Here is a 27,511-nt window from a genome sequence, read left to right as displayed (position 1 = left end):
CCCATTCCAGTAGCTGAGATGCTGCACAGGGCAGGTAATCCAGAGTGGGCTGCCTTGGACGGGGCAGGCTGGAGCTGGAGGGTAGCAGCATAGGGCAGGGTCATGGCCGAGGGCCAGGGCAGGTGGGATGGTCTGAGAGAGTGACAGCCTCCAGCCTTGTCCTGGTCTGCCTCGCTGCAGGGTCCAGGAGGCACACAGGAACCCCCAGGGTTGTCAAAATGCAGGCTCTGGCTCGCTGATCTGGGGGACCCAGCTCCTGGGCGGCTGAGGCGCCAGTCCTACCCAAACCGTGCTTTGAGGTGTGAGGAGTGTGGGAAGGGCCTTTGACGCAAATTAGGAGAGGCCTCCTCAGAGCAAGACCCCAGCATCCACACGAGCCCTGGTGCAGTGTGTGACACCCCAGAGCCTGCACCAACTCCAGTGAGCCAAGAGCCAGCGGAGGGCGAAGCCGTGTCCCAGAGAGACCTGGGTGGGTCAAGAAGGCAGGGGCGCTTAGATCACAGGGCGGCTTTCAACGTGGGTTTACAGGAGGGGCTCAGAGGTCCCAGGATGGCTCCACAGGGCAGGAAAGGGCAGGAAGAGAGAAGGGCCCCGAGGCAGGGTCCAGCGCTTCAGGAGTCTCTCCCCTCTCCCTCCCTCTTGCTCCCTCTCTCCCCATTCTCTCTCTCACTCTGTCTCCCTCTCTTCATATCTCTCCTCCTCCTCACCTCTTTTTCATCTCTGCCTCTGTCTCTCTCTCTCTCTCTCACTTCTGTCTGTCTCTGTCCTTCTTTCTCTTTTCCTCTAAGTCTCTCTCCCTTCTCTCTCTCTCCTTTATTCCCCTGTCTCTCTCTTCCTGCCTCCCTCTTTTTCACTCTACCCCTCCCTCACTTTCGCTCTCTCTCCCTCTCTCTGTCTCTCTCCTTCTCCCTCCCCCTTCCCTCTCCATCTCTTTCCCTCTCCCTACCCCCTCCTTCTCCATCTCTTCCCTCTCCCTCCCCCTCTGTCTCTCCATCTCTTTCCCTCTCCCTCCCTGTCTCTCCATCTCTTTCCCTCTCCCTCCCCGCTCCTTCTCCATCTCTTTCCTTCTCCCTCCCCCTCTGTCTCTCCATCTCTTTCCCTCTCCCTCCCTGTCTCTCCATCTCTTTCCCTCTCCCTCCCCGTCTCTCCATCTCTTTCCCTCTCCCTCCCCGTCTCTCCATCTCTTTCCCTCTCCCTCCCCGTCTCTCCATCTCTTTCCCTCTCCCTCCCCGTCTCTCCATCTCTTTCCCTCTCCCTCCCCGTCTCTCCATCTCTTTCCCTCTCCCTCCCCGTCTCTCCATCTCTTTCCCTCTCCCTCCCCGCTCCTTCTCCATCTCTTTCCCTCTCCCTCCCCCTCTGTCTCTCCATCTCTTTCCTTCTCCCTCCCCCTCTGTCTCTCCATCTCTTTCCCTTTCCCTCCCACTCTGTCTCTCCATCTCTTTCCCTCTCCCTCCCACTCTGTCTCTCCATCTCTTTCCCTCTCCCTCCCACTCTGTCTCTCCATCTCTTTTCCTCTCCCTCCTCCTCTCTCTCTGCCCCTTTGACAGCCATGGTCAGCTTCCAGGGTTCTCATTAAAGGGACAAAAGAAGATTGTTTTGTCCCAACATGTTTTCTTGCAACTAAGACCCCTTAGCCTTTTTGAAGCCCAGCCTCAAAGCCTGCTGGACGTTATTTATGTTTGTGGGGTCACTGCGGAGAACACCACACACTGAAATCTTGGCTGTGTGTGCTGCGGGGGTGGCTGAGGCCCCCACTGCCCTGATGTTGAACCTGACCCAGGCTTTGGTAGGTCCTGTGAAGGCCGCGGACGCTGGAACCCTATAAAAGTCTGTTTGCTTTCATGCCGCTGCCCAGGGCTCAAGCCTGCACCCCGCTGGCTCACCCTGGCTCTCCGCATGCATCCCCGTGGCAGGCGGGGCCGCGCCTGCAGCATCTGTTCCCCATCTTCATGGATGCTGCTTTTGAAAAGCAAGTGAGGGTGAACTCCATGGGAGAAACACTGCTGCTTTTAGACAAAGCCCCTGGCTGGATGCATCGGGGGTGGAGACGCAGCCTCTGAGCTCCAAGTGTGGGTTCAGACCCCGCTCAGCCCCCCTGAGAGCCAGGTACATGGACGTGGGCCCAGATCAACCACTTCGTGGCTGAGCAACCCTGGGCAAGTGGCTTCCCCTCTCTGGGTCTCAACGTCCCCATCTGTAAAATGGAGGTGACCATGTGACCTTCCTCGTGGAGAGAGTTAAGAAAGTTAATCCTGGAGCCCGCACAGGGACAGAGCTGGCCAGCGCTGGCCGTAAACGCCCCTCAACCGCAGGCCTGGGACAGAGCCCACTCCTCACCGCTCCCAGGGCCTGACCCTGCTCCCGCCAGAGGGGAACCACAAGTCCCCCTCAGAAGAGAAGGGTCTCCCTGCCTGTGGACACCTCACCCCTGTCCGCCGCCAGGTGACCAGGAAGGGTGGTGGCCTCAGGACAGGGAGGGGCAGCCACTTCTCACCATTTCCCATGGGGGCCTTGTGGATGTGGGCTGGTGTGGGAGGCAGTCCTTGGGCTGTGGTCACTGTCAGCAGTTCCTGGGCACTGGCAGGGCTGGGGAGAGACCCTCACAGATTCGAGCATCGGGGGTAGGGCTTGGAATTTGAGGCGTCTCAGGTCTAATCCCAGCTCCTCAGCACAAATAAAATTGATAAACGTGCTCATGTGACTGGTCAGTTCCCAACCTGTGTGGGCTTCCTACCAGAACCGTGAGTAGGTGGGGCAGAAATGCCATCCTGACCTGAGAGTGGCACCTCTGGCCTTTGAACCTGGCCCTGACCTCACCCACAGGCTCTTTGCCCTAAAGCTTACAGTCCCCTTTCCCTGTCCCTGGGAAGGAAGAATGGGCCTCTTGCACAGTGGGATGTAAGGACCTCCAGTCTAGTCCTGAAGCGATTTCTCCGCTCTTAATTCCACTGTTAAAGATTTCTTTGGCCCCTAAAGATTTTATGCCTCCCCAGTCTTCAGTTGAGGATGACTTTTTATCACTGCTTGATTTTCTTTTTTTCTTTCTTTTTTTTTTTTGAGATGGAGCTTTTGCTCTTGTTGCCCAGGTTGGAGTGCAATGGCACAATCTCTGCCTCCCGGGTTCAAGCGATTCTCCTGCCGCATCTTTCCAAGTGGCCAGGATTACAGACATGTGCCACCACGCCCGGCTAGTTTTTGTATTTTTAGTGGAGATGGGGTTTCTCCATGTTGGTTGGCTGGTTTCGAACTCCTGACCTCAGGTGATTTACCTGCCTCGGCCTCCCAAAGTGCCAGGATTACAGGAGTGAGCCACTGTGCCTGGTCCACTGCCTGATTTTCTTTAGGCTTATCTTGGTTTCATGGAAACATATTTATTTTAAAGTGAATTCCGGTCTGGGCGCCGTGGCTCACGCCTGTAATCCCAGCACTTTGGGAGACCGAGGAGGGTCGATCACCTGAGGTCAGGAGTTCGAGACCAGCCTGGCCAACATGGCGAAACCCCACCTGTACTAAAAATACCAAAATTAGCCAGGCGTGGTGATAGATGCCTGTAGTCCTAGCTAATCGGAAGGCTGAGGCAGGAGAATTGCTTGAACCCGGGAGGCGGAGGTTGCAATGAGCTAAGATCGTGCCACTGCACTCCAGCCTGGGTGACAGAGTGAGACTCTGTCTCAAACAATAAATAAAGTGAATTCTGGACCTTTTATTAAATTCTGGTTTTTAAAGTGACCCCAGGACCATCACTGCACAGCTCTGCTCGGGTGCATCTCAGCCGCTGGGGTGAAATCATTGCCATTCTGGCTGCAGTTCTGAGGTCCTCATCTGTGTCCAGGCCCATGGTGTGCTGGAGTCATGTCCTGCAATTCTGCAAGTTGGTTGTTACCCGTTGCTGGCTTGAAATCAGCCACAGTGTGGTCTTTACACCACAGGAATCGGCCGATGCTGCAGATCAGGGCTCCCCTCACCCCTGCCGGAGCCGCTCACCAGCAGCGCCCTGCACCAGCCCCTTGCGTCTCCCTGTCTTTGGAGGGGTTGAGCGTTTCCCAACATGTCTGTTGAGGTTTTCATTCTTTTTACGATCTCTTTTATTTCTAGGAGTTCTATTTGGTTCTTTTCCAAGTCAGCCGTGTCATGTTTTAATAGTTTCCTGTCCTTTGTGGATCTTTTCTATCTTGAGGTTTACGTCTTTAAACGAGGTGAGCAGAGCTGATTTATTACCCAGCTCATCCTTTGCTAATCCCAAGCTGAGTGGGCTGATTTCTACCTCGGTCGCTTCAGCTGGTTCTCCTCCCAGGGCTGTCTCTTGTCCTGGTGGGGGTGGGTCTGGTTCTCTCGTCTGCTAGTCTTTGACCTCTTATCATCTGTGGGGTTTCCCAAAGCCTGGGATGAAGGTGACCTTGTCCAGAAAGGTTTACAGCATTGTAGATGGGAACTGCCTTGAACCAAAGCCACAGTCCGAGGCGCCCGGGCCCTCGCAGGCGCTGTGGCTGTAGGGGCCAGAGCTTCTCGGGGTGGGCTCCATTCCTCCTTTTCCTTCCCTTTCTCTCCTCCTGCTCTGCTGGGCTCCCATGTCGGTTTGTGGTCTTTTAGGAAGTGGGCCACACAGCAGGAGATGAGGGACGGGCGAGCATTCCCTCCTGACCTCTGCCTCCTGCCAGATCAGCAGCGACATGTGATTCTCAGGGGAGCGCAAACCCTGTCGGGAACGGCGCAGTCGAGGGGTCTATACTGTGTGCTCCTTGTGAGAATCTAATGCCTGATGATCACAGTGGAACAGTTTCGGCCGGGCGCAGTGGCTCACGCCTGTCATCCCAGCACCTAGGGAGGCTGAGGCAGGCAGATCACCTGAAGTCAGGAGTTCGACACCAGCCTGGCCAACGTGGTGAAACCCCATCTCTACTAAAAATAGAAAAATTAGCCAGGCCTGGTGGCATGTGTCTATAGTCCCAGCTATTTGGGAGGCTGAGGCAGGAGAATTGCTGGAACCCGGGAGGCAGAGGCTGCAGTGAACCAAGATCACGCCACTGCAATCCAGCCTAGGAGACAGCATCACCCACCCCAGCACCATCCTGTGGAAAAATTGCTATCCATGATCCCAGTCCCTGCTGCCAAAAAGACTGGGGACCGCTTTCCAGACCGTGTCTCGTTTCTTCTCTTGTGATGCATTCTTTACTGTGCATCCTGGGAGGTTGATCTGAGCCATACACCACCTTCAGCAGAAGCAGGAATGTGAAACGGTATGTGCTGACTTACCCACCGTTTATTTCTTTAACAAGACATCACCGAGCAGGCCTAGGGCCAGACCCCGTGGCGAGGGCTGAGTTAAAGTTGCCCACGGCCCAGTCCCTGCCCCATGCTCAGGAAAGAGCAGGGGCGCCGGATTCACCCACGGAGCTGCATTCCTTGGTCCTCAGCTCGCCTGAGACTCCAGTCTGGAGACCATGTCACGATGACGTGGGGTGCACTGCTCCAGAGACAGCCCTCCAACTGTACTTCATAGCGGCGTCTGAGCCATGGGAGCCAGGTCTTCCTGTGCAGCGAGGACGTGCTCAGCAGTAACCGCAGCGTGGGAAACGCCAGTGTATGGGCGATGACCTCTCCACGCAGACCCGTGCCCAGGGACTGAGAGCATCTGCCGTCCTGCCCGTGTGCCCTCTGGAGCCGTGCGGGTGGAGGGTAGGAGTGAGCTTTGCAGGGTCAAGGTCAGGCTCAGATCCCCCTCCGTGTGTACTGCTCGTGGGCCTGGGACGAGGGGCTCCAGGCCTTCCCTGCCCTCCATCCTTGTTTACTGATGTGGACACACTGACAGCTACCAAAAGGTCGGAGAGAAGGTGGATGGAGTCTGAAAGGCAGGGCCGTCCTTGACTGCGCACAGTAGGCACTTTGTAGAGTCAGGCGCCTTCCCTCTTCCTTCTCCCTCGGTCGGTGGCTATCATTGAGCACCTGTTCTGTGGCCAGTGATGTTGTCCATGCTAGGGACACGTCAGTCAACTAAACAGATAAACCTGGCTCCAGACCCAGTGTTCCAGCTCCTATCCGTGCTGGAAACTGGTGCCAACGGGGAGAGGTGGCAGACGCCAGGGCTGCTGAAAACTTGCCTGGTCATGAAGGGCTGACCAGGGATGCGGCACTGGGCATCACGTGCCCCAAAAGCCTATTTATGGCAGAGAGTGTGACCCCCTTGGGTCTGGCCCCCAGTCCGGCAGCAGGAGGGTTAGAGCACAGCAGCCCCACGTCCTCATGGACAGACAGGGTTCGAAGAGGCCTGTGTCCTCCCGATGGGGCCGCACCATGGCCCACAGCCTGGCTGTTCTCCTCCTTGGTAGTTGAGGATGCTGAGAACAGAGAGATGGGGATTTGCCCAGGTGTTCTGTGGTGCTCGAGGTCCTCCGGGTGCCAACCCCACTGACGACGGGGCTCCTGCGCTTTCCCCTGCATCCAGTGACCCAGCGGCCTGGGCCGCGGTGCACACACCTGTGGTTCCTGTGCGACGCAGGAGATGCTGTCTGGAGAAGCATCTCTCAGTAGCACCCTGACCCTCAGGCTTCAGCCCTCCAGCACCCCGACCCCCTAATTAAGGGCCGGACGTCCACAGTGAACAGTGCCCTCCAGGGTATGGAGCAGCCTGTGGGACCAGGGTGGGTGTGGAAGGAAGCCAAGGGCAACCCAAAAACCACACAGGTCTGATCTTTAGGGGTGCAAACTTTCAAATCTTCTGGCAATTTTGAGCCCACGCTCCAGCTGCAGGGAGTCACGTGCGTGGCCACGATCGGATGATGAAAGTCCGCAGGGCCACAGAGGGTCTAGGCCCTCAGGCCACCGGGACCATAGCGGGGACCCCTCAACAAACCTGCCCGCTCTGTATCCTCCACGGGGGACTCACTTGTCCTTCCTGTTTGTGATTTTCTTCTTCCTTCTGAAACAAAAATGCCGGAAGCAATTCCAGGGAGGTCAGAGCTCTTTTGGGCTGCGCTCGGAGGGAGGTCTCAGCCCACGCTGTTAGTCTCTGCACCGAGGTGAGCATCTTCTGCCCCCTCTGACTGAGGGCTATTTGGGGGACCTGACTCTGTCCCCTCACAGAGCCCTGTGGTCTGTGGCTCTCAGCCCAGTAGGCTCATGAACCTCAAAGACCCCAGCTTGCCCGGGCACGGTGGTTCACGCCTGTAATCCCAGCACTTTGGGAGGCCGAGGCGGGCGGATCATCTGAGGTTAGGAGTTCGAGACTAGCCTGACCAACATGGAGAAACCCGTCTCTACTAAACATACAAAATTAGCCAGACGTGGTGGAAGATGCCTGTAATCCCAGCTACTCAGGAGGCCAAGGTGGAGGTTGTGGTAAGTTGAGATCACACCATTTCACTCCAGCCTGGGCAACAAGAGCAAAACTCCGTCTCAAAAAAAAAAAAAAAAAAAAGACCCCAGCTTGAGGGGCCAGAGTTGGGGCAGAACACACTCCTCAGAGCGCCGGCTGGGGGCAAAGGGGATACAGCTGTCTCTCCCAGTGTCCTTCTGCTGGGGACAGGCTGTGGTCAGGCCGGGCACCATGCTTTCAAGCATTCCACGTGTTTTTCCCCAAACTGGTCCCATGACCCCTTTCCCAAATCCTGCCAGATGTTTCCTGGGAGGGACCTCGTTGCTCTCGTAAACAGGGGTGCATGTTTTCCCAGGGCGGCCAGCAGCAGGCACCGGCTCCTTTACCACCGTGCAGAAATCTTCATGGACTCAGAGGAATATATTTTGGGTCTTTGCGTGCGAGTGAGCAGAGCCCAGAAATAAATCTGTGTCTGTAACAGGAAAAGACAGGCTCTCCCGCACGTGGGCTGTCTTTTCTCGTGACTCAGAGGTGCCCCATGGAGTCGGCACTGCTCCTGTGGGTCACCAGGATGGAAGACCACCACCTCTCCAGCCTCAGTGCCTTCCGTGGCCCCTCAACGCTGAGGAGGCAGCTTCAAGCTTCTTGGCCGAAGGAGTCCATGCTTACGCAGGCAGGGACTCAGCTGGACCAGGGCTGCTGAGAGCACCAGAGGCTCCCCTGCTGGGAAACAAGTCTTGTAATGACCAGTTTGTGATGAGGACATGGAGGTTCAGAGAAGTTAAGTCACTTTGAGGAAACCACATAGGGCCAGGGCAGGATTCCAGCCCAGGCCACCCCGTCCCAGGCCTCTAAACACAGTGTCCACTCAATCTGCCTCTCGAGGGCCGCAGAAAGGTCTGGGCTCGTCTTGACGGAGCCCCTGGCGCTACCTCCTCCAGTTCACGCTGAGATCGTCAGTTTTCAGAGGGAGCCCAAGCCCACACCTTACGTCCTTCCGCCCTGGGCTCCCCGCAAGGGTCTTCACACCCCACATTGTCCAATCACCGTGCCTGGGGTGGCCTGGTCCTGCTGTCTCTCTGAAGCAGCCTCAAGCCTGCACTCCTGGGTCCACGCTTCTGCTCCCCTAACCACTGGGACAGGCCCCTGCACAAAACCAACCACCCTGAACCCCAACCTGCAGCTTCAGGGCGGGAGCAGGGGGTGAGCGGTGGCCCCGATCCACAGGCGCCAGGAGCATGCAAACATGGCCTTGTTTAGAAGAAGGGTCTTTGCAGAGGGAACGAAGTTAAACATTTCTGGATGAGATCATCGTGGATTTAGGGTGGCCCATAAATCCGATAGCAGAGACTGGCAGAGGGAGATTCCAGACACAGCGAGGAGAGGAGGCCATGCCACCGAGGAGCAGCAGCTGGAGCGACGTGGCCACAGCCAGGGAACGCCAGGAGCCCCCAGAAGCTGGAAGAGGCAGGAAGGATCCTCTCCTAGGGCCTTCGGAGGGAACGCGGCCCTGGAGACACTTTGTGGACCTCAGGCCTCCAGTGCTGAAGGACAATAAACCTCTGTAGTTTTAACCCGCCCACTTTGGGGTCACATATTACAGCAGCCACACAAGGCTCCCACAATGGTTAGCATGGCACACACCTCAGGGCCTCAGTTTCCCCAGCTGCGAAATGAGAACGAGACTGAACCCGCCTCACAGTCTTGTGGTGAGGATTAAATGAATTGATACCCACGGCATGTATGCAGCAGGGACTAGCCCGTAACCGTCAGCCTCCATCAACACGACTGTTACTATTACTGTATGATTGTTCTTCATTCATTCTTTCCATAAATACATGCGGAGTGGCTGCTCTGAGCCTGCTGTGGACAGCAGGGCAGCACAGCCGAGGCCTGAGCAGTGGTGCTGGGGAGAGGATGGCGTAGGGCAGGCCTCGTGGATGTAGCCGTGGGCCTGGCCGTTAGCATAAGCCACCATGGGTGGCTTCGGGAGGAGGGGCCAGACAGGTTTCACCCCATAGGCATTTGCTTTTCGGTCGGATCAGGAAGAAGCATGGGATGAAGCTGGGACATCAAGGAGCGCCTCCCTTCCTCGGCGGGTCACCTGAGGTGCTGGGGCTCCTCCTTTAACTCTCTCTGCTGGACCTGGAAGCTTCGCCTGGGTCCCTGGGACTGTCGCATTCACGGGCTTCCACCAAGGCTCTCGCTGGGTGCATTTACTGGAACCATTTCAGATTTTGTTTACTTAAAACTCATCCCCAAGTACACTTTGGGAGGCAGAGGCGGGCGGATCGCCTGAGGTCGGGAGATGGAGAGCAGCCTGGCCAACATGGTGAATCCAGAAGTTGGAGGTTGCAGTGAGCTGAGATGACATCTCATCACTGAGATGAGCTTGGGCGACAGAGCGAGACTCCGTCTCAAAAAAACAAAAAATGATTAAAAAAAAAAAAACTCATCCCCAGGTGACTTTGGCTTCATTGTCACTTGGGGACAAGTTTTTGCTTTTTGTCCACAAGCTACAATGAACCTATGTACTTGTGTTACACACTCAGCCTGTCGTCGGCAAGGGGACCCAGAAGCAAGGTCAGGCCCCGAGCCTGCAGCTGGTTGCTCTGCACCCAGAGCAGATGGATGGGGTCCCGGCTGGCACTTGCTCTTCCTCCCCCTGGCTCATCCCTTTTTGCCAAGACTTCCTGTCTGTTCCTTTAAGTCTCAGAATTGTGGAAAGGAAAGAGGCAGATGGGACCTCAGTCTGGAAGCTGCAGCCTGACCCCCAAGCCATGGGGGATGAGGCCCCCACTACCCATAGGCAGCTCTGGCTCAGGGAGGCACAGCGCTGTTTTGCTTCTTGTTATATCAGCACCTTGGGCAGCGGAGTGGTCTCAGGGTGACAGAAAGGCCCATCGATGTGACGTGTGTCTTTGATGGGAAATATGTTGTGGCTGCATAGATGCTGCTCGTTTGGTAAAGGGACTCTCTTAAACTGACATCCAGAGGGAAGAGGGAAAGCTGGAGATGTTGGGGGCATCTTGCATCTGATCCCCAATTAAGAGTGGGAGGCCGGGCATGGTGGCTCACATCTGTAATCCCAGAACTTTGGGAGGCCGAGGCAGGTGGTTCACCTGAGGTCAGCAGTTCAAGACCAGCCTGACCAACATGGAGAAACCCCGTCTCTACCAAAAATACAAAAATTAACCAGGCATGGTGGCACATGCCTGTAATCCCAGCTACTCAGGAGGCTGAAGCAGGAGAATCACTTGAGCCCGGGAAGTAGAGGTTGCGGTGAGCCTAGATGGCGCCTCTGTGCTCCAGCCTGAGCAATAAGAGTGAAACTCTGTCTCAAAAAAAAAAGTGGGGAGTCCGGGCAACACTGCCTGTGTTTGAACACAGCTCCACTCTGCTGGCAGCAGGACCATGGGCTGTGGCGACTTCATCTCCCCCAGCCTCAGTGTTCTCATCAAGCTGCCGTGACAGTTGATGGAGTGGGCTCCCATGAAGCCCCTGGCTCATGCCGCATCCTAGACAGCCCTACTCACTATTGTCATTCAGGACCAGAGAGAGGTGACTTGGCCAAGCTTGCAGCTGTTTCGGGAGGGAGTTTTGAACTCGGGCCTATCTTCAAGCCTCTGCACCAGGCTGCCCATTCTCTTTAGGACAAAGTCAGTGCAGATACAAGGGACCCCGGGGAGTGGACCCGGAGCAGGCAGAGGTGTGGCCCTGACCCACAGCGGGAAGAGACCCAGAGGGGGACCCTCTTCAGCACTGCTCAGGGACTCACAGGTCCCTGAGTGATCCCAGGTGGAGGTCGGGGACCTGGGCTCTGCGTCTTGAAAGGTTTTCTTTTGCGGCCTGGGCTGCTTTGGGGCCCTCGGCTAAACCCTTCTGAGAACTTCCCCGGTGCTTTGGAGTCTGTACCCCTGGGGACCCTCCTCTAGACCCTCCTGGCTCTTAAAGGTTCCCGTGTGATCTGGGGGAGCCCCCGTAACCCCCTGCACTCCCTCCCACCTTCTGCAAAAAAGGGATTCTAGCAGCACCTCAAAGTGCCGCCAACCTGGAATGAGGCCGCAGTGAAAGAAGCCATGCACAGCAGCTGCTCGATGAACTGCGGTCACACATGGAGACTGAGGTGGGTTTCCACACAGATCCACCCACCCTGACCCAGAGCTTTCCTTCTCTACCTAGACTAAAATCCATGGAGTTGGGTTTGTGAAGATCCACGCCCCCTGGAATGTGCTGTGCAGAGAGGCGGAGTTTCTGAAGCTGAAGATGCCGACGAAGAAGGTTGGTGTTGATGGTTCTGCTCCGAAATGTATCGTCAAGTCTCGACGTCACTTGAATGCCTGCCTGGGTCACATGAAGCATACCTACCTGGTGGCCCTGAGTTTTATTAAAAAGCCCAGCGGGCTTCAAGGCTACCCCTGGGAGGACAAAGAGGCTTGATGTGACAAGGCCCCCAGGCTCCGGGGTCCTGACCGTGGTGAATGTGACCCAGCCCCGGGTGGTCTTTAGAGACCCCAGAGCAAACCCCACCAAGAGATGGTGCAGGTGGAGGAGCCCACCTCTCCGCCCTGGGAATTTACTGTAACTGCCAACACAGTTACACTTGGAGCCCTGGCGATTGTGATTGTGGTGTCTCAGTTTATCAGATTCATTTTAATTACATTTTCCGGCTTACTGGGATTTTTCTTTTTAATCTGTGAAAACTTTGTATCTAAAAGGCAGTTTGACAGTGTATTCCCAGAAGCTTAGCGTGGAGTCCGTATTTACTTTGGCGGGCAGAAGGGTGAAGCCGTGCTAGGCAGTAAATCAGCCTTCGGCTTCTCTCGTCCTCAGAGACCACTTGGATTGCCTCTTGTGAAGCAGAAGTAAAGTGTGGGGGAAATTCTCTGGAATGCATTATAATTGTGCTTTTGGCTGGGCGCTCCTGAAACCCCAGGCTTTCATGGCGTGGGCGGGGGGTGGGGGACATTCAGGCCCACCCAGGCACTCTGCTCGCAGGATGTGCCATTGCACGGGGTGGGATCGTTCTCTGACCATCTGAGGACAGACACGGATCACAGTCCAGCAGGGTGACATATTTCCAGTCCCTTGTCTTATCTGCAGATGTACCACATTAATGAGACCCGTGGCCTCCTGAAAAAAATCAGCTCTGTGCTCCAGAAAATCACAGACCCCATCCAGCCCAAAGTGGCTGACCACAGACCCCAGACGATGAAGATACTCTCCTATCCCTTCTCCCGAGAGAAGCAGCATCTGTAAGTGGGGACCCCCATCCTGCTCCCCAAAGGGTCCTGTGTGTGGGGATTTAACCCTCTGGCATGAGAAATGCGGGCTGATTCTCTGTCCCCCAAAGAAGAGCATATTATTGTAAGAGCTCTGTGGTAGCTGAACCCAGAAGAGGCCGTGGAAATGATTTCCAAGGTCCCTGTTATCTGAGGAGTTAGGGGGCCACAGCATCTTGTCCTGCTTGGTGACACAGGAAAAACTTCTTCAGCCTGAGTGAGAACCCCAAAGCACTGGTCTGGATATGCCTCCCCCCTCCCCAGCCACCCCTCCCCTATCCCGCCGTCCCTCCCGCACCCTGGGTCTGGTTACCCAGACCTCCTGCAGCCCAGGCAGCCTTGAGCCCGAGGAAGTCTCACTCCTTGTGGCAGAAATTGAAAAGCATCCCCAGGCGGGAGGCCTGAGGCCCCAGGGACTCACCGCCAGCTGGCTTGCCTGGCAGGGCTATGCCTATTCTGGAACCTTCCCTCCTCCCCCGCTCCCGAGGGGCGGTAGGGCGTAGCCACCTGGGTCAGCAGTGACTGCAAGGCCTCTGCTGGCCTCACTGGCAGAGCTGGAGCGTGGGCAGAGGCGGGAATAGAAAGCTTGAGCCATGGGAACCCAGAGGGACTTTGGATGGAAGCTCTAGGGGGCAGGAGGTCTCCTGGACAGTGGTCCTCCCGGGGTCGGGGGCCTGGAAGAATGGACAGGGAGGACGAACAGGTGCCCCAGCCCACAGGGGTCCTTGCTTGTTAATGTAGGAGGGGTGGAGCCATGAGCGGCAGTGGATGCATTTACCAGGTCCTAATTCCTAGAGGGGACAGGGCGTTCCCCTGGAGAGAAGGAAGCACCCCCAAGCCCAGCCCTCTCCTCCAGCTCCAGAATGGGAGCTCAGGGCACTAGAGGAAACTGCCCTCCTTCCAGAACCCCTGCCCACCTCCCCCGTCTCTGCCCTGAGCCACCTCCGTCAGCCCCGTTGCCTGACCAGGGCTGGGCTCACCTCCAGGCCCCATGGAGATAGAAGCTGCCCAGCTGCCCTCCCCAGCTCTTCCCCAAGTGCCTTGGAGAGCAGGGAGTGTGTTCAAGACACCCCTCCACCCTCAGGAAGCCTCAGGCAATCCTTGTGCGGCCCATCAGGACCCAAACCATTAGAAGTCCAGGGAGTCTGTTATCAAGGTTGGAACTGTCTCATGGTGGCGGTGATACCGCCCCCGTCCCCCGCCTTGTTGAAGCAGAGGCTTTAAAAACTGCCTGCTGAAGATGTCATCAAAAGGAAGCCGGGATCTTCCGGGGACCTGTGGGGGCTGTGGGGGATGGGGATGGTGGATGGGGGTTGGGGGGTGGGGGATGGCGGTTGGGGGTTGAGGGGTCTGACCATACTTGCCTCTCAGGTCACTTCCCACCTGTGTGGGTCTCAGACCTCGCCCAGGTGCAGGGGCGGTAAAACAGACCATCCCGAAGGCCCGGGGGTGGACGGGTCATACCTGGCGTGCGGACAGAGTTCCGTCCATTTCAGGGTCACCGCTAATGGGGACAGTGTGGTTTCCCCGGGCCTTGAAACCCAGAGAACTGAACCGTATCTTATTTCCTTCCCGTATTTCCACAGATTTGACCTGTCTGATAAGGATTCCTTTTTCGACAGCAAAACCCGGAGCACGATTGTAAGTATCGCATGCGCCTGGAAACGGCTCACCGGCAAGGTGGCCCTGGGGAAGCAGATGATAATTTCATTTTGGTGAAACTCCTCCGGGTAGAAGCTGGCTCTAATTGTCTGTGACAGAAATAATTAGAATAATGAAAGGGAGAGGGCAGCGAGGGGCCCAGGGGATGGCCATGCCCCAGGCCGGGGCAGCTTGGAGGAAGGGAGTAAGCACAGAGCTTGGGAAAGCAGGAGGGAAACCAGCCCCCCGGAGTGATTTCAGACGTCGGTGCAGCTCCCAGCACGTGCCTCAGAGCCTCCTCACCTCCTCGTGGTGGGGTTGTGTGGGCCTGACCATCAGTCCACAACTGGGGGCTTTTGGAGCAGGGAGTTGGGGGCAGGAGGGAAGGGGTGGGGGAGGCGAAGGCGCGTGGGTTAGGATCTCTTCCCAGGCCTTTTCTAGAGGAGCCAACTGAGGTTCGAATTCTGACCAGGCCACCCTGCCCTACTCGAGGCACTGGCTTTGTGTTTATCCGTCGGCCGCCAACCTGTCCACCAGCCAAGCTGGGGCTGTGCCTGGCTCAGGACCCAACTTCTATCGAAACAAGAAATGAACCTGGCAGCCAAACTGCTGCCGTGTTCTCTCTTCCCTACCCAGAAAGCCCAGCCTGGCCGGGCAGAGACAGAGGGCTGGGAGGAGGCAGCCCAGGTGACCTTGTCCAGACGACTGCTCCTCATGGCCACCACCTGAGACTGGCAGGCAGCCAGCAGCAGGGCGGTGCAGGTCACACCAGCACGGGGGGTTCTGAGCCACTGCTGGGACAGGCAGATCTGGGGCGGGGAGGAAGGGCACTTTCTCCTAGAGACCCCGGAAGCCGGTTCCTAAATGGCCAACGTGCTCCAAAGAAACTGACAGTTCATAGTGTTGGCCTTGGTTAGTCAGGCCTAATAGTCATCAAAATCCAACAGCATGCAGGGTTGGCTGAGGTTCTAAGCAAAGGTGTGGAGGAGTGACAGCCCTTCCCCACTCCTCTCCTCCACACCGTTCACTCTGTCCTGGCACTGGGGTGGCCCAGTGTACAAGTGGGTGGGAGTCAGAGACCAGCAGTGCTTCATAGTGATGGGCCCACTGTGCTTGTCTTGGGTCTTAGACTTTTGGCCTGTAGGCACTGGGGAGCCATAGAAGGTTGTGGAGTACAGTTGAGGGTGTGATCAGATCTGTTCTAGAAGGATCACTGCTAGAGGCCAGCTGTGGGAGGCCAGATGACTGGTGGAGGAGGGCTCATGGCAGTGGTCATGAATGGGAGCCACAGCTGTGCGTGGAAGGGAGGAGGTGGTTACAGGAGAATCAGCAAGGTCAGGACCGATTATATCTGAGGGATGATGGGGGGGAGCCATTGAGAGCAGCTGAGTGGGTGATTCCTTCCTTCATTCAGCAGGGATGTGTTGGGCACCTGCTGTGAGCCCAAGCCTGGTGCGAGGAAAGAGGCGCTGAGCACATTTCTAATCCGGCAGGTGGGGAGGGGCAGGCCGAGCTAGAAGACAGAGCCACCGGGAGGGTGGTGGCTTTAGGGCCGGGATGTTAAAGGGACACTGGAGCTATTCCAATCTAAAGGGGACACATGTTTCTGGGAGAAAGACCAACCAGGGCAGAGGCCCTGTGGCTGCAGGAGTGGGTTTGGAAAGTGAGAGAGGCAGCCGGGGTTATTGGACGGGTGGGTCCCACGGAGGTGAAGGGGAAGAGCTTGGAACCCCTGGGCTTGGGGGGCACTGGAAGGACGCCGGCCTTGCCCGAGAGACTGGAGGCAGGATCTGTGTGCTCTGCAATGCACATCTGTGCAGCAAGACCAGTTGTTCTTACCCCAGTTTACACATAGAAAAACTGAGGCAGGGGGTGGCGATGTCATTGGTCCAAAATCGCACAGCTGCAAAGGGCAGATCTGGCACCCAGGTCCAGGCAGACGGACTCCTGAGCCGGAGCTGCCGAGGCCACCGAACGAGACATTTCACTAGCCAAGGGGCACGCACCCGGGGTGGGATCCCTGCAGCAGGGCTCGGCCCAGGCATCGGGAACCCAGAGCCCGATGGCGGCCACCATGGGGAATGCATCCCAAGGCCTGCCCCCCCCCACCAATCCCCCAGGGTCCTAGAACATTCAGGATTATGTCCCCGAGCAGTGCTGTTCGAACTCATCTCTCAGCATGAGGGGACTGTCAACCCACCTGGCTGGGTACAGGGCCCAGCTGTGACATGGGATACCAGCACTAGGCCCAGGGGAGCCCTGCATTGCTTTGCTGGGGCCAGCAGCCATGACTCCCATGTTGGGAAGTGAAAGATGGGGACTGCAGGTACAGCTATTTCTCCCTGAGGACTTCAAGCCTCGGACATTGTTGAGAATCCCAAGCTGGGCCCACGGTGCCTGAATAAAGGCCACGGTCCTTCCTTGGAAAATAGCTCAAGGAGGGCATCATGGGTAACCAGGTCTGCTGCAGCCACAGCAGACGGACCGTTTCTGCTGGAGGGATGTGCCTGAAGCAACTGCTCACCCTCCGTCTTGTCTCTGCAATAGGTCTATGAGATCTTGAAGAGAACGACGTGTACCAAAGCCAAGTACAGCATGGGTAAGCACGTGTTTGGGACTTGAGATCAGCGTTGCTTTCCAAGCGGGAATCTCACTCCGAGCCATCTCTGTGGGAGGTTGGGCAGCCGGCTTGGGGTGTTGAAGAGGGTTTTGATTTAAGCCTGTGAGACAGTTTCAGGCTGGAGGGCTGGGTTGGGAGCCTAGAGTGCAGTTTTATGGCCCAGCACTTTTCAGTACAAAGGTAGCCTTCGCTTTGGCCTTTTGTGGACAGGCTCTCCCGGCAGAGGTGGTAAATCCAGGCTGGAAACAGACCAGCGTTAGGGGTGACCAAGGATTCTGGGCCCTCTCTTGACCCTCACAGTTCAGCGGGAAATAATCAGGGTTTGGGGTGGGGATCACCGTGCAGCTGTTCTGGACCCTTAAAGGCACACCAGGGCTTACTGAAACCAGTTCCCCTGACCAGGCACCACCAGGTACAGACAATCTAATTCCTGAAGCTGCCACAAAACCATCCTGACCGGACTCCCTGGCTGCCCGTTTCCAGAACCCCTTAAGCCATAGATACAAAATCTTCCCAGTTAAATTGTGTAGCTGGGGACCGTCCCCCACAGTGGGTCCCTTGCCCACAGCTGCAGGCACTTTGTGAAAGCCAAAACATTGCAGAGCCTTTTCCAGCCTCTCCTCCCCTCCTCCTTGAGCTGTTTTATGCCCCGCTGAGAGCCGTGCTATAGGGTAGCATCCAGCACCCTGTAGAAGCCTCTAAAATGACGAGGCCAGGGCTCCCGGGGAACACAGCAGGTCTGGTGAGAGCTGGAGTCTGTGCATACAAGAAGGACCATCCTGCTGTCTTGGCTTCCCGTGGTGGAAGGAGTGCCATGGGAAGTAAAATGGAGAGCAGTGGGAGTCAAGCGCTCGGGACTTGAATTCCCAGGGTCAGGCCCGGGAGACAGAAAATGAACCCTCGACCACCTCTGGTGGCGGCTTGGCCCCCGGCCACGTGGCCCGTGGTCACTCACAGGGATACCCTGGCAGCCCCAAAATCTCTAAGTCCATATCCTAAGTCAACGGGAGTGTGGAGGATTTCCATCCAGGGTCCAGAGGACTGAGAACCTCTCGAGTGGCCAAGCCCTGGTCCACAGGACTGCATCAAGCTCAGGCGGAAAGGAAGGTGACGTCAGGAGTTTGGGTTTTTGAAATTGCTCCTCTAGGTCACCACTGCCAGGGCAAAGCCTTGGAAAGGTCACTAGAGGTAAGGAGGAGGCATGGTTCTGGTCCCAGGCTGGGTCTCAGACCTCAGTTTCCCCCCTGGGTCCCTGCAGTGTTCCTTCCAGTAGAAACATGTGTGCTTGCAGTAAAAGTCCAGGGTTCCTTGGGCTGCACAGCCCGGGCTGACTCTCTGGTCCCTGGGGACACAGGGTCTCTGTGTTCCCACTGGTTTTGTGGCAGGGCTGGTCCCCTGCACCTGGCGACGGGGCAGATAGATGCGGGTCCTCCTCTCCAGTCCTGCTTCACCATGGCACCTTGTCTGAGAGTCCACCGCCTCTAAATTCATCCTCAAGTAGGGAGGATTCCCGTCACCCCCCAGGCTGTGTCCCTTAGTCTTGCAGGATGAGCAGGGCAGGGCCGGCTGGGGGATTTAGGAACTGTGCTGAGGGAAGGCCTTCCAGATAGAGGGAGCGGCCCGTGCAAAGGCCCTGCGGCAGGCAGCTTTGGGTTTGGAGGGTCCCAGCAACAGGAAGGAGGCTGGCCAGCCTGGATCAGGCCCCAGTTCCACTTTCTATTGCAGACAGACTTTTCACTCACATGTGTGGCCGAAGCCCCTTCCTCTGAGTATCCTTCAGGTCCCCTGATTATTCCAGGTCACTGACCACAGAGATGGCTCATTTTCAAGCGGATTTCCGGAGTCATTTTCCCACCGCTATCAGGTGGAGTCTCAGAGGGTGGGTTGCCAAGGCTGCTGTGAAAACCTGACGCTCGTACTGACTAGGAGGCCTCTTTAGCCAGGCAGAGGGTTCTGTGAGCAGCAAAGGGTCCCACGGAAATGCCCCCCCATGATGTGTTTGGAGCAAGATCAGATTTCCAGAAGCCCCTTCCCACACTTGGCCCTGGCTGTCCCGCCCTCTCTCGCAGTGTCCCGGGCTGGGCGCCTGCATGCGTACCTGTTAGGACACGCAGGTGTGGTGTTTTTATAGTGCGCCCAGTGCAGGCCCTGGGGGTCACCTGAAAAGGGGCCTCACCAGCATTCCACCGCTTCTGGGAGCACTGGACGGCCGTGAGTCCGCCGGAATCGCTGGCCACTGGCGCCTGCTGCCCCAAATGTGGCTTTGATCCTCTCCGGCCCTTCACATCACTAATAGCCAATGTATAAACAGGGCAAGGCGAGGGAAGAAGGAAGGACTCCGCCCTTCTAAGTAAAAGGCGGAAATGTGGGAAGTATGGTAAGTGTGGGCCTCCTCCGGCTTTCCCAATCAACCTAAAATCTAATTCCAAATTGTATGTGTGTTTTCTGACACCATCAATTTTTCCATCTGTATATTTCCTCATGATTCAGCTTCTCTAACCACTTACAATCCACCTTCCCCATCTGCAGGCTTGCCCTCGGACAGGTGGGGGGAGCCGGTGAATCGGAGGCTTGGAGGCGACAGAGTGAGGCCACGGTCCGGTCCGCTCGCGCCGCCCGCCTCTGAGACGGAGCCGCCTCTTGGGGTTTTCTCTGTATCTTCCTAATTCTGCCAATCGAGCATGTGTTTCATCATCTCCTAGCTGATAGATCAATAACCCAGCTGCGCCCTGTCATTCCTGGGGAAGAAACCCCAGAAAGGTGTCTGGGTTCTGTGTAGTCAGGTTCGTTTCACTTTGAGAAGCTCTTGGTGGCTGAGACGGCCCCGTGACCGCTGTGACTTTAAAATGTGAAGTGGAGACCCGCCTGCCCCATAACCTTCTATCTGCCTCTGTTTTTAAGGCATCACGAGCCTGCTGGCCAATGGCGTGTACGCGGCCGCATACCCACTGCACGATGTGAGTAACCTTGACACACGGTTCATCTCTGCGTCATTTGACTCCCCAAATCCTGCTGGGCCACACCCCCCAGGGAGCTGTAATTACCCTGTGGTCACAGTTTCCTGCTTGGCTCTCACTGTAAATGTCAACCATACACAGGCCTTCCCTGTTCCCCGTGCGAGGAATGAAAAGTCACACACAGGGCCATCTTTTCTTGCAGAACAATCCCACCGAAACAGGGGCACGGGTGGCAGCTGCTCTGCCTCAGCTTTCTCTGAACCTCGCAGCCAGCCCAGCGAGTCCGCACAATGTCTTCCCAGCTCGGCCTCCTCGACCCGCGCTGGCCCGGGGCCCTGGCAGAGTGACCAGGGATCTGTATGTGTCTATTTCTGCAGAGCAGTGGCCAGCTTCCTGAGCTGAATCTCCAGATCCCACTGGTCCCCTGTTGACAAATATAGCCTGTGTCCGTGGCTGGCTTGGGGCAGAGAGGGAGAGAGGACTGTCTTCTTGTCCCTATGGAAACAGGCACTCAAGTTCAGCAGGGCGCTGGGAATGGGCCTCCGGGCCGGCGCAGTGTGGGAATCCCGGACAGAGGAGCTCTAAAACTTTGCAAATGCGCAAAGGCCAGGGGCCAAGAAGCAGGAGAGAAGGGACAGGCCTGGGACTAAGGGGACCCAGATTCTAGTCCCGGCCACTTAAACCTGCACCTCGGCCTTGAGTGGTGGAGTCAACCCTTTGTCTTACTGAGCCTCAGTGTCCCCATCTGTGGGTCAGGAAGAATCACGACTTACCCTAATTCTCCTCTTGTTTTTTAAAATTTTTTATTTTATTATTTTATTTTATTTTTGAGATAGAGTCTCACCACTCTGTCGCCCAGGCTGGAGTGCAATGGCTCGATCTCAGCTCATTGCAACCTCCACCTCCTGGGTTCAAGCAATTCTCCTGCCTCAGTCTCCCAAGGAGCTGGGGTTACAGATGCTCGCTACCATGCCTGGCTAATTTTTGTATTTTTATTATTTTTTAGAGTCTTGCTCTGTCACACAGGCTGGAGGGCAGTGGCATGATCATGACTCACTGCAATCTCCAACTCCTGGGTTCAAGCAATTCTCCAGCCTCAGCTGGGACTACAGGCACCTGCCACCACGCCCAGCTAATGTTTTGTATTGTTAGTAGAGACAGGGTTTCTCCATGTTGGCCAGGCTGGTCTTGAACTCCCGACCTCAGGTGATACGCCCGCCTCGGCCTCCCAAAGTGCTGGGATTACAGGCGTAAGCCACCACACCTGGCCTAATTCCTTTCTTCTTGAGGAAGAAACACTGGATTAGACAAACGTAAGGTGCAGGCATCATGCAAGGCAGTCGGTCCAGGGGTGTCTTCTCCAGACGGTTGAACCCAAAGGAAAGAGTGTGGGTAGATCTCCCACCCCCACCTCATCGCCTCTCTGTCCAGGCCTCCTCCTCACTGTAGGTCCGGGGATTGGGGTTAACCAGCCCAGCTTGCCCCCATCGTGCACCCACACATGCTGTTCCTTCTGCTACAGTACTCTTCCCTGACCCCACCCCACCCCGCCCCAGGTGGACAGAGGCACCCACGCCAAGCCTTTCTGTAGCCTTCCTCCCCAGGACTGGTGGCTTCTTCCTCCCTTCTCTGGGCCTCGGACGGCCCCTATCCTGCAAAGACACCACCATCTGACCACCTTTGGTTATGTGTGTCATCTCAAGAAGCCCCAGCACTCAGCACTTAGTAGGTGCTCAATAAATGTGGTGTCGATTCAGATTGGATTGAGTCAGCTTGCCTCGGCCAGCAGGTCTGAGGAGGTTTCCAGAGCAGGCTCAGGCCCCGAGGGTCGTGGCAGTGGCTCCGGGCTCCTGCCCTGAGGCCCTGAGTTTGGAGGGGCCCACTCCTCCACTCTGTCAGGCTTTCCTCCTGAGGACCTAGCTGGTCCGGCTGTTCTGCCTCACCCTGTGCGGGCTCCGGCTGGGTGCCAGGAAGACAGCCCTGCCTGGCACAGCCCATGACCCCAAGAAGGCAGCCTAGAGCTACATCCGTTCTCCTGATTGGCCTCTTAGCAGGTAATCCCTGCTGAGAGGTTGAGGCACAAAAGCCCAAATGTGTCTGGGCCTCCCGCCTGTTTTGAGTCAGCCCTTTAAGTCTTAAAAAGGAAAGGGGAGAAATCAACATATCTGAGCACCTACTGTGTGCAGAGCCCTGTGTTTAGGAGAAACTGTACCTCATTTAACCCGTGCAGACACAGAGACTCAGAGAGATTTAATAACTTATCTGAGGTCACATGGCCCCTGTGGAGGAGCTGGGGCCAAAAGTCGTCCCGCTGCTACGCCAGCCCCCGGCCGCGTCCCCACCTCATCCCGTCATGGAGGCCAAATGTATCCCTCTTCTCGGTCACCACTACTGCATTTGTCTTAGGGGTTGACTGTCAACCGTTTAAATTGACTGGCACAAAATTTCCTCATCAACTGGATCTGTTTGCTGTCAGAAAGCCAGTCTCACAAGAAGCATCTCCAAGATCCAACAGAGAATCTCCTCTTTCAGAATCTTCATCTCGCCTTATGCAGCCATGCATGTCTGTTCCCACTTTAAAGACAGAGAAACAGGCTGGAGGGGCTCAGGCCACTTGCTCAGGGGCACATAGTCAAGAAGGAGCGGAACTCAGAAGCCCCGGGTTGTGGGTGTCATGTATCCCTAGGGAATGTGGAATTTTACAGCCACAAATTTTCCTTATGACTGAACGGCACCCCTGCTGCTAAGTACCAAAGCTGATGTTTAAGCATCTGGGGAGATGACTGGTTCTGGCCTGAGCTGCGTGCACCCACGTCCTTACCCAGAACACTGACGGCAGAGAAGCTCAGACTGGCCTCGTTGGTCATGGGGAGGCTCTCACTGCATGCTCTGTCATTCTGACTTCACATTTTTACTTCCATCTTCCTCACCATTAAGCTATCCTACACCTTACCCCGTTCCAAGCCTGTGCTGACTGCATTCACTCATTCATTAAGAATATCTGGTTGGCCAGGCGTGGTGGCTCACACCTGTAATCCCAGCATTTTGGGAAGCCAAGGTGGATGGATCATCTGAGGTCAGGAGTTTGAGACCAGCCTGGCCAACATAGTGAAACCCCATCTCTACTAAAATTACAAAAATTAGCTGAGCTTGGTGGCGGGCACCTATAGTCCCAGCTACTCAGGAGACTGAGGCAGGAGAATCGCTTGAACCCGGGAGGCAGAGGTTGCAGTGAGCTGAGATTGCACCCCTGAACTCCAGCCTGGGAGACAGAGCAAAACTCCATCTCAAAAAAAAAACAAAAAAACCATTGGCCAGGCCAGGCCAACCATGCCCTGAACCTCAGCACAGCTACTCCCTTGCTGCTCCTCCCCAGTTACTTATGTCAACGTAGCTACCCGGGGCTTCCTGAATGACAGTTCAGTATCATTTCCTAGTATTTTCAAGGGTAACGTGTGGACAGCCACAGGGAGTCTAGACCCACCGTGTCCCAAGACAGGCTTTCCACCCTTAGACCTTTCTCTTCCTTCAGGTTTGAAAGTCTGGATCCAAGTCAGGGTCTGACCAAACTTAGCTGTGCATCCTCAGAAATGTCAGTTTGCTTCTCAGAGCCTCAGTGTTTCCATCTGTAAAATGGGAGTGCTGGACTCACTGATCTAGACGACAGTGACCATGTCATTTACTGTCCCTCTTGAGATGCCCGACAGTGAAAAGGGAGCGAGACACCAGGACCGTCTCGGCAGAGTGGGACAGATGCGCACCCGATTGGTACGACTCTTCCTGCCCCTGAAAGCCTCCTTTCCTTTGTTTCTGGTTCCAAGGACCCAACCGTGGATCCTCTCCTCGATTCCCCTCTGTGTCGAGGGAAGAGGCAGCTCAGGCCGTCCTGGCAGTGGATGCCAACAGGGTCATGCACGGCCTTTCTATCAGAACAGGGGGCACACCTGGGCACCCCTCACGCTCTGTGTGAAATGTCCCGGGATGATCTCAATTCGCATCAGCGAGGGTTGCTGGGGCTTATGTTTTGTGACATTATGGAAGTGAGTGGCTCAAAAGCTCCACTGGATGATAAGAATGTCCCTTTCCTATTTTCTAACAGGGAGACTATGAGGGTGAAAACGTCGAGTTCAACGACAGAAAAGTAAGTTGATGGAGCCGACAGGAGGTGGCTCTGTCAGAGCCCGGAGGAGTTCTGGGGAGGGCGGGCCTGGGAGCAGCTCTGGGGAGGGTGGGCCTGGGAGCAGCTCTGGGGAGGGTGGGCCTGGGAGCAGCTCTGGGTGGGTTGGGGTGGGCCTGGGAGCAGTTCTGGGTGGGTTGGGGTGGGCCTCGAGCAGTTCTGGGTGGGTTGGGGTGGGCCTGGGAGCAGCTCTGGGTGGGGGTGGGCCTGGGAGCAGTTCTGGGTGGGTTGGGGTGGGCCTCGAGCAGTTCTGGGTTGGGGTGGGCCTGGGAGCAGTTCTGGGTGGATTGGGGTGGGCCTGGGAGCAGTTCTGGGTGGGGGTGGGCCTCGAGCAGTTCTGGGTGGGGGTGGGCCTGGGAGCAGCTCTGGGTTGGGGTGGGCCTGGGAGCAGCTCTGGGTTGGGGCGGGCCTGGGAGCAGTTCTGGGTGGGTTGGGGTGGGCTTGGAAGCAGTTCTGGGTTGGAGTGGGCCTGGGAGCAGTTCTGGTTTGGAGTGGTCCTGGGAGCAGCTCTGGGTGGGGGTGGGCCTGGGAGCAGTTCTGGGTAGGGGTGGGCCTGGGAGCAGTTCTGGGTGGGTTGGGGTGGGCCTGGGAGCAGTTCTGGGTGGGTTGGAGTGGGCCTGGGAGCAGTTCTGGGTGGGGTGGGGTGGGCCTGGGAGCATTCTGGGTAGGGGTGGGCCTGGGAGCATTCTGGGTAGGGGTGGGCCTGGGAGCAGGACTGAGGACTCGCTGGCCTGCATGGTCTCCCCAGGGCACTCAAGGTGGGGGGCTGGTGGCAGGTGTCCCCTCTCGCCTTTTCAGGAGAAAAGTCAGTGACTGTGTAGCTGGTTTGTTTTCCTCTTTCTGATTCTCAAAAGTGCCCTTGGCAGGTGGCCATGAGCGCATGGAAGGGCCGCTCCTGGCACAATGGTCTGCCTTATCTTCTCAGGACGATCTGAACCCTGCCTGGGCCTCCAGCAGCCTCCGTTGGCATGTGGCCTAATCCCGCAGGGCTCCCAGGCGAGTCCACTTGGGAACCACTGAGGCCAGGTGCATACAGAACAATGGCGTTGGGGGACTCTGATGGTGGTCAGTGAAGTGTTTCTCAAAGTTACCTGACCTGGAACCCTTTTAAATGGAGAAGTGGTTGAGCTAGTGTTCCAGGGAACACACTTTGGGAAACACTAGGTGACTCCTTTATTTATTTATTTTTTTTGGAGTATCTCACTCTGTCACCCAGGCTGGAACACAATGGCGCAATCTCAGCTCACTGCAGCCTCCTCTACCTCCCAGGTTCAAGTGATTCTCCTGATTCAGCCTCCCAAGCAGCTGGGATTACAGGTGCCTGCCACCATGCCCAATTAATTTTTGGTTTTGTTTTGAGAGTCTTGCTCTGTTACCCAGGCGCCCACCACCATGCCTGGCTAATTTTTGTATGTTTTTAGTGGAGACAAGATTTCACCATATTGGCGAGGCTGGTCTCAAATTCATGACCGTGTGATCCGCCCGCCTCAGCCTCCCAAAGTGCTGGGATTACAGGCGTGAGCCACAGTGCCTGGCCCTAATTTTTGTATTTTTAGTAGAGATGGGCTTCTGCCATGTTGGCCAGGCTGGTCTTGAACTCCTGGCGTCAAGTGATCCACCCTCTTCAGCCTCCCAAAGTGCTGGGATTACAGGAGTGAGCACCCACACCCAGCTGGTCCCTTTATTCTTTAGTGGCTGTTGCTAATTTCCCTCACCCCTCAAAGCATCGGTCCCCATCCTCTGCGCCTCACTCTGAGCATGGGACCTCCACCCCTCCCACCCAGGCTTCCCAGGAAGCTCTGCTCCTCTGCCATGCCCCCAAAAGAGCATCTCCCCGCCACAGCCATTTGCTCTTCCCTCCCCCATAATGCGCCCACACCCGATCTCAGCCTCCCCCGCCGGCCTCCACATCAGCCTCTGTTCCCCAAACTTGCCCAGCCTTCCCTCCCAGGGGGAGCAGTCCTTTCTGACTCTGCCCATCCAGCCCTTGCCCCGATTGATGGTCCTTCCGGAGGAGGTGGGTAGAGATGCTTCCCCAACAACCTCACAATAGTGGCCTTGTCCCAATTCCCAGGGGCCAGGACCTCTGTGTATGGAATGTTCTTCGTTTCAGCCTCCCCCCAGGTCCCCAAACATGTTTTTTAACCTTTGGTACTTGATACAACTTGCCCGCCCGGGAATCCAGATGAAGATGCTATCTGACTTAGCACTAGTTACATATTTGGTTATTTTTAGTGTAACATCTGGCATCGTCTGAGACCCCGTGACTTGCAGAACTCCCTGCTCTGATTCTGTTGGAAAAGGACTATCCCCTCCACAGGCCTGTCCTGACCAATTCCAGCCTCAGAGTCCAGCCCCCTTCATTCCTCCGCACCCCTCTGGCGCTTGGCGGATGCCTGTCCTCCCCCTAAAGATGCTTCTGCCATGGACACCAGCAGCCCCTTTCTGGCTGAATTCAGTTCTCTGGGTCACAGACCCCTGAACCCTACCCCCCTCCCCTACTCCGTGCTCCAGCCACACTGGCCGCTTTTCTAATCTCAGGATGGCTTGGCCGATGGTCGCATCGGTGCCAGGACTAGCTCATTCAGTTACTTATTCATTCAAGAAATATTTACTGGGCACGACTCTGTGCCAGGCCCAGCAAACACAGTGTGGGTTTGTCCAGGCCCAGCTGTTCACTCTACCTGGAATGCTTCCCACCCCCCATTTAATTTTAGATCCCAGCAACGGGTACAAGGCCTGGCCCATGGGGGTAGTCAGGGAGTAACGAATGACAGTTCGGTGGATGGCTGGATTAATGGCTGATAGATGGATGGATGGAGATAGAGTTGGATGACTGAATGATAGATAAATGGATAGACAATGGGTGGATGGATGCATAGATGGATTGATGGATGAAGGGATAAATGATGAATGGGTGAATAAGTGGATGGATGAATAGAGGATTGACGGGGGGTAGGTGGATGGACGGATGCTGGAGAGATGAATGATGGTTGATGGATGGGTGGGTGGATGGATGGGTGAATGGGTGGATGGATAGATGAGTGGTTGATGGATGGGTGGTTGAGTGGATTCATGGATGGATGCTGAAGGGATGGATGGTTGATGGATGGGTAGGTTTGTGGGTGGGTGGTTGGATGGATGGATGCTGGAGGAATTAATGATGGATGATAGGTGGATGGGTGGATGGGTGGCTGATGGAAGGATGAATGATGGATGATGAAAGGATAAATGATGGATGATGGGTGGGTGGATGCTGGAGGAACTAATGATGGATGATAGGCGGGTGGGTGGATGATAGAAGGATGAATGATGGATGATGGGTGGGTGGACGGGTAGGTGAATGGATGGATGCTGGAGGGACGGAAAATTAATGATGGATGGATGGGTGGATGGATGATGGGTGGGTGGGTGGCTGAGTGGATTGATGGATGCTGGAGGAATTAATAACAGATGATGAGTGGGTGGATGGATGATGGAAGGATGAATAATGGATGATTGTTTGGTGGGAAATAAGTGAAT

The 27,511-nt window shown here is 56.1% G+C and overlaps 1 protein-coding gene across 9 annotated transcripts in view; it reads left to right on the top strand.

Moving 5' to 3' along the window:
- Nucleotides 1-27,511, top strand: part of ANO1 (anoctamin 1) — a 208,554-nt gene that overhangs the window by 115,926 nt on the left and 65,117 nt on the right. For 5 of the 9 annotated variants that reach the window (XM_064370262.1, XM_021669715.2, XM_021669714.2 and 2 more), the window contains 7 exons: nt 11,495-11,593; nt 12,416-12,567; nt 14,181-14,235; nt 16,783-16,834; nt 19,167-19,232; nt 19,757-19,812; nt 23,912-23,953. In XM_064370262.1, the coding sequence (XP_064226332.1) occupies nt 11,579-11,593; nt 12,416-12,567; nt 14,181-14,235; nt 16,783-16,834; nt 19,167-19,232; nt 19,757-19,812; nt 23,912-23,953 (438 nt within the window). In that variant the 5' untranslated portion in view covers nt 11,495-11,578. The remainder of the gene's footprint in view (nt 1-11,494; nt 11,594-12,415; nt 12,568-14,180; nt 14,236-16,782; nt 16,835-19,166; nt 19,233-19,756; nt 19,813-23,911; nt 23,954-27,511) is intronic. The other 4 variants (XM_064370260.1, XM_021669716.2, XM_021669720.2 and 1 more) reach the window with 1 other exon arrangement.

The sequence above is a fragment of the Aotus nancymaae genome, unplaced genomic scaffold, assembly GCF_030222135.1.
Source record: "Aotus nancymaae isolate 86718 unplaced genomic scaffold, 86718_ANA_hifiasm-v0.15.2.pri h1tg000106l, whole genome shotgun sequence".
Lineage (NCBI taxonomy): Eukaryota > Metazoa > Chordata > Mammalia > Primates > Aotidae > Aotus > Aotus nancymaae.
This window is presented reverse-complemented; position numbering and strand designations above follow the sequence as displayed.